This window comes from Salvelinus sp. IW2-2015, unplaced genomic scaffold (genome assembly GCF_002910315.2).
Source record: "Salvelinus sp. IW2-2015 unplaced genomic scaffold, ASM291031v2 Un_scaffold1926, whole genome shotgun sequence".
In the NCBI taxonomy this organism is placed as follows: domain Eukaryota; kingdom Metazoa; phylum Chordata; class Actinopteri; order Salmoniformes; family Salmonidae; genus Salvelinus; species Salvelinus sp. IW2-2015.
This window is the reverse complement of record NW_019943284.1, coordinates 115,330-121,329: the sequence shown is the minus strand read 5'-3', so window position 1 is coordinate 121,329 and position 6,000 is coordinate 115,330. Positions and strand designations below refer to the sequence as shown.

The 6,000-nt window shown below is 43.7% G+C and overlaps 2 protein-coding genes across 2 annotated transcripts in view; both read left to right on the top strand.

Moving 5' to 3' along the window:
• LOC112072432 (rap guanine nucleotide exchange factor 4-like) overlaps positions 1-904 on the top strand; it is a 28,758-nt gene extending 27,854 nt beyond the window's left edge. Inside the window, exon 24 of the mRNA XM_070439796.1 lies at positions 16-904. Coding sequence (XP_070295897.1) covers positions 16-149 — 134 coding nt within the window. The 3' untranslated portion in view covers positions 150-904. The remainder of the gene's footprint in view (positions 1-15) is intronic.
• Positions 905-3,302: 2,398 nt separating this feature from the next.
• Positions 3,303-6,000, top strand: part of LOC112072431 (mitogen-activated protein kinase kinase kinase 20-like) — a 33,320-nt gene continuing 30,622 nt past the window's right edge. Inside the window, exons 1-2 of the mRNA XM_070439797.1 lie at positions 3,303-3,834; positions 5,137-5,224. Of these exons, the coding sequence (XP_070295898.1) occupies positions 3,676-3,834; positions 5,137-5,224 (247 nt within the window). The 5' untranslated portion in view covers positions 3,303-3,675. The remainder of the gene's footprint in view (positions 3,835-5,136; positions 5,225-6,000) is intronic.

The window sequence follows — 6,000 nt, the reverse complement described above, 5'->3', positions numbered from 1 at the left end:
CGCACTTTCTCTCTCTCTCAGACCCTGAGGTGTGTCAGCCCAATAAGAACCATGCTGAGGTGAGGGGTTATGTCAGGAAGCTGTGTGTGATTGACAAACAACGGACCCTGACAACACTCTCTTATAGGCTAGAGCCCCGCAGGACCTGAGCCTGCCCACCATGCAGTTGTTACCCTCTATGACATCATACAGAGCCTCTGTGTAAGATCAAGTAACCTTCATTGCTATGACATCAAATGGCTTCACTGGGCCTCTGTGACATCATATGGAACAGTCAGATGTCTATGACATCACATGGAATTTTTAGRCCTCTATGACATCACACAGAACCATCAGCCCTCTGTGAAATCATACAGAACACTTTGCCCTCTGTGACATCATAGTGAACCCTCAGCTCCTCTGTGACATCACATAGAAGAGAGATGATTTAGAGATAAGAGACTCTTGATTTCTCTGTTACGTGTAAGGTTACTCTAAATGGAGATAGAAAAAAGTAGTTAAAAAGTAACTGAAAAAGGTTACAACTAGAGGTTTTAAGTCTTATTTACAGATTATCATGTCCCTTACTTTGAGCAGATGTAACACATATGAAAAAGTATGTTACAAATACCAAGATCTTTACATAAAGTAATATAGAGAAACAAAACCTCTAGCTTTYTTACGCCAGTGTTCTGAAAACTGTCCTCAAGTTGTTGTTTATTTTTGCATTAAAGCACAACTCATGTAGCGTATTGTTATTCAATTAAATCAGTCATCTTTCTCAGTTGTGTTTTCTTCATGTACCTTTTGTAAATGTGGGTACTGTATATTTAACTTGGACTAGAACTTGTTTTACCTCATCATGATGTCAGTGGGTTGAGAGCGTATAGTCTGTCTGAACTGTAAATAAAAATATCTAATCAAAGCATCGGATTCTGGTGGTTATTGCTGATTTGGTCACTGTTTTTGTCCCTGATAGTGATGTCAACTGGTCTGTCCCCTGTTGATTTTGTCATCACGGTCATTCCTGGATTGGTCCATATAGATAGAGGACTCTAGTGCTCAAAAGCCTGTGTTAGCATGGGCAGCGCCATTGAGAACTTTCACCAGTCAACTGGGGGGGACCTCCTATGGGTTAAGGAAGGATCACATTATTCCATCCAGGTCATCAGGAGGGATCAGCCAATGAATTATACTAGTGAGGAAACAMTCCATAACTCCAGGTGGCAGTAAATCTCCAACCTTGCTTTGTGAAGAAAAAATAAATACATCTACAGGTGGCAGTATGCCTCATTTCTGTTTGTTTGCCAACTCATAGAAGTAGTAGAAGAAGAAAATGTACTACTTCAAAATGGATACTGTCTCAATGGCGCTGCCCGTGCTCTCACAGACACCATGATGGGACAGATACAATGTGGTTTAACTATCTCTATGGGTTTGTCATGTCACCATGGTCATTCCAGACTGGTGATGTCACTGCCTCCTTGTTCCTGGTGTGTGTGGTGAGGTTTTAGTTGATGAGTGAGTGAGAGACGGGGTTGAGTGTCAAACTAGAGTAGACTCATTGTCTAGCCCTGTCTCTGACCTGTGTGTCTGTGTGTGAAGGGGGGGGGGGGGAGTGTTTTCTATAGAAGCAATAAACCCATACATGAATGCTCTGGATGTCAGCAGCCATATTTGAAGGGACAGGTCACACACAGAACAAACACCACATACAATGACCGGGAAAGGGGATAACAGGCAGAGAGCAGAATGTGATTAAAACCTGTTTGGAATAGGGGGCAGCATTTTCACGTTCGGATGAAAAGCGTGCCCAGAGTAAACTGCCTACTACTCAGGCCCAGAAGCTAATATATGCGTATTATTGGTAGATTTGGATAGAAAACACTCTGAAGTCTCTACAACTGATGGAATGATGTCTGAGTATAACAGAACTCACATGGCAGGCGAAAACCTGAGAAAAATCCAACCAGCAAGTGGGAAATCTGAGGTTTGTAGTTTTTCAAGRCATTGCCGTTTCGAATATACAGTATCTATGGGGTCATATTGCACTTCCTAAGGCTTCCACTAGATGTCAACAGTCTTTACAACCTTGTTTCAGGCTTCTATGAAGGGGGAGCGAATAAGAGCTGTTTGACTAAGGGGTCTGGCAGAATGCCATGAGCTAAGTCTCGCGTGCGGCCGTGAGCGCGAGCTGCGTTCCTTTTCATTTCTAAAGATAAAGGAATTGTCAGGTTGAAACATTATTGAAGATTTATGATAAAAACATCCTAAAGATTGATTCTCTACATCGTTTGACATGTTTCTACGAACTGTAATATAACTTTTTTGGCTTTTTGTCTGGACTTTCATCTGGACTTGCCCACGCCTCGTGCATTTCGATTGGTGAACTAAACGCGCTAACAAAAAGGAGGTATTTGGACATAAAGATGAACTTTATCGAACAAAACGAACATTTATTGTGGAACTGGGATTCCTGGGAGTGCATTCTGATGAAGATCATCAAAGGTAAGTGAATATTTATAACGCTATTTCTGACTTTTACTGACTCCACAACATGGCGGGTATCTGTATGGCTTGTATTTGTGGCTTAGCGCTGTACTCAGATTATAGCATGGTGTGCTTTTTCCGTAAAGCTTTTTTGAAATCTGTCACAGCGGTTGCATTAAGGAGAAGTATATCTTTCATTCTATGCATAACGCTTGTATCTTTTATCAAAGTTTATGATGAGTATTTCTGTAAATTGATGTGGCTCTCTGCAAATTCTCTGGATGTTTTCGAGGCACAACATTACTGAACATAACGTGCCAATGTAAACTGAGATTATTGGATATAAATATGAACTTTATCGAACAAAACATACATGTGTTGTGTAACATGAAGTCCTATGAGTGCCATCTGATGAAGATCATCAAAGGTTAGTGATTCATTTTATCTCTATTTCTGCCTTTTGTGACTCCTCTCTTTGGCTGGAAAATGTCTGTATGTTTTTCTGTGACTAGGCGCTGACCTAACATAATCGAATGGTGTGCTTTCGCTGTAAAGCCTTTTTGAAATCAGACAAGGTGGCTAGATAACACGAAGCTAAGCTTTAATTTGGTGTATTGCTCTTGTCTGAAAGTTAAATATTTCCAAAAAATATTTTAGAATTTCGCGCTCTGCCATTTCAGCGGATGTTGTCTAGGGGTTTCTCTCTCTCTCTCTCTCTCTCTCTCTCTCTCTCTCTCTCTCTCTCTCTCTCTCTCTCTCTCTCTCTCTCTCTCTCTCTCTCTCTCTATCTCTCTCCTCTCTCCCTCTCTCCCTCTTCCCTTCTCTCTCTCTCTCTCTCTCTCTCTCTCTCTCTCTCTCTCTCTCTCTCTCTCTCTCTCTCTCTCTCTCTCTCTCTCTCTCTCTCTCTCTCTCTCTCTCTCTCTCTCTCTCTCTCTCTCTCTCTCTGTCTGTCTGCGCTCTCTGTCTCTATCTCTGTGTCTTTTCTCTCTGTGTGTCTGTTCTCTTTCTCTCTCTGTCTGCTCTCCCTCTGTCTGCTCTCTCTCTCGCTCTTTGAGTCCATTCTGCTATCAGGTGTGTGTGATTAAACTTTCTCTCCCTCTCTCAGACCCTTTCCCTCTCTCTTTCTGTTCCCTCTCTCTCTCTGTTCCCTCCCCTCTCAGATTGCTCTGTTTACTCAGAGCGGCTGTCGTCGAGTGTCTGTCAACCATGTCGTCTCTGGGTGCCTCGTTTGTCCAGATTAAACATGAGGACCTGCGGTTCTATGAGAACTGTGGAGGGGGCAGCTTTGGGACTGTGTACCGAGCACACTGGATATCTCAGGATAAAGAAGTCGCTGTGAAGAAACTACTCAAGATTGAGACTGAGGTAGGAGAGACACACTTCCCTCTCCTGTTCCCTCTCCTGTTCCATCTCCTGTTCCCTCTCATGTTCCCTCTCATGTTCCCTCTCATGTTCCCTCTGCTGTTCTCTCTCCTGTCCCCTCTGCTGTTCCCTCTCCTGTTCCCTCTGCTGTTCCCTCTCCTCTTCCCTCTCCTGTTCCCTCTCCTGTTCCCTCTCCTGTTCCCTCTGCTGCTCCCTCTCCGGTTCCCTCTGCTGTTCCCTCTGCTGTTCCTTCTCCTGTTCCCTCTGCTGTTCCCTCTGCTGTTCCCTCTGCTGTTCCCTCTGCTGTTACCTGTACCTCTCCTCTTCCTATCATTGTGGAGTACAGCATTTGTTAATAACATAGGCTTCTTCTTCTCTTCCTCCTATTCTGTGAGATATTGTATGGACTATGTGTTTCTCTGGTGTGATACTGCTGTTCAGTGATTCCCAAACAAACTATGTGGCCCACACAATGAACAAAACACTATTTCCTGCCACAATTCCCGACCCAGAGTTCCCGACCCAGCAGAAAACCATGGGTTATGGTGACCTAGCCTGGCTGTGACACTGTCATTACACTGCCTGACTTTCTCCCTTGATGGGTGAATAACTGTTGAGACATGTACTGGCAGGGGCCGGGGCACTTCTAAACACACGCACATGCACACACTCACTCACACACACATCCATGCATGCACACATGCACGTGCCCGTGCACGTGCACACATGCACATTAATTCGTCTTTGTGGAGCTGTAGCCTTGATGTTTGGTTTGAAAACAGTGGGATTGTATTATAGTAGCTTTTTCAATGACTCTATCTAGTAAAAGGTTGATACAAAATGTCTGTGTTCTATAGTAGATATTGCCTGTTCGTGAGTTGATTGATAGCATGTTTGCCATGTTGACGTTGTGTTGCTAGGTGCTCTGACCCTAACCTTAGAGTGTGAAAAAGTTAATATGGTACAGACATGCATAGCAGAAAAACATTGTGTACATCCCTCAGATCACTTATATCAGAGTGATCAATATCCTTTGCATATACAGTACACCTATAGTAAGTATATACTGTGCACACCACAGGCGGCTGGTGGCACCTTATTGGGGAAAACATGCTCATAATAATGGCTGGAACAGAATAAATGGAATGTTATTGAACACATCAAACACGTGGGCTCCAGGTGTTTGATACCATTCCAGTCCTGTCATTATTATGAGCCAAATCCCTCCGCAGCCTCCTGTGATGCATACAGTACACACTCATGCTGTCTCCGCCCTACCAACCCCCCCCCCCCCCCCCACTCTAGGCTGAGATTCTGAGTATTCTCAGTCATAAGAACATCATTCAGTTCTATGGAGCCGTACTGGAGTCCCCCAACTATGGAATCGTCACAGTCAGGTGTTGTGTGTGTGTGTGTGTGTGTGTGTGTGTGTGTGTGTGTGTGTGTGTGTGTGTGTGTGTGTGTGTGTGTGTGTGTGTGTGTGTGTGTGTGTGTGTGTGTGTGTGTGTGTGTGTGTGTGTGTGTGTGTGTGTGTGTGTGTGTGTGTGTATTTTCCTCATACACTCGCCAATGGATATGGAACCACAACAGGTTGAGGATCAATGTTTAGGCCACAGACTGTGTGTGTTGTATTTCCTGGCAGGACATAAGCTCTGTGACAGCCCTGCCCATTATAATGACTTACAGAACCCACTACCAAGTGTGTGTGTGTGTGTGTGAGCCTGAGGTGCTAAGCTATGTTTGGCGTTTCTCAAGTCGTTATGAGTTCAGGTTGTGAGTGACAGTAGGAAGACTGTTGGACGATCTCAACCCCTGTTCTCTCTGTGTGTGTGCCRGTGTGTGTGAATGTATATGATTGTGTCTGTGTGTTTTTCTACACTCCACTGTACTGTACAATTCTTACAAAGTGTCTTGAGTTGCAGAAATACACTACCGTTCAAAAGTTTGGGGTCACTTGGAAATGTTCTTGTTTTTGAAAGAAAAGCTAAATGTTTTCTCCATTAAAATAACATACAATTGATCAGAAATACAGTGTAGACATTYTTAATGTTGTAAATGACTATTGTAGCTGGAAACGGCTGATTTTTAATGGAATGTCTACATAGGCGCACAGAGGCCCATTATCAGCAACCATCACTCCTGTGTTCCAATGGTACGTTATGTTAGCTA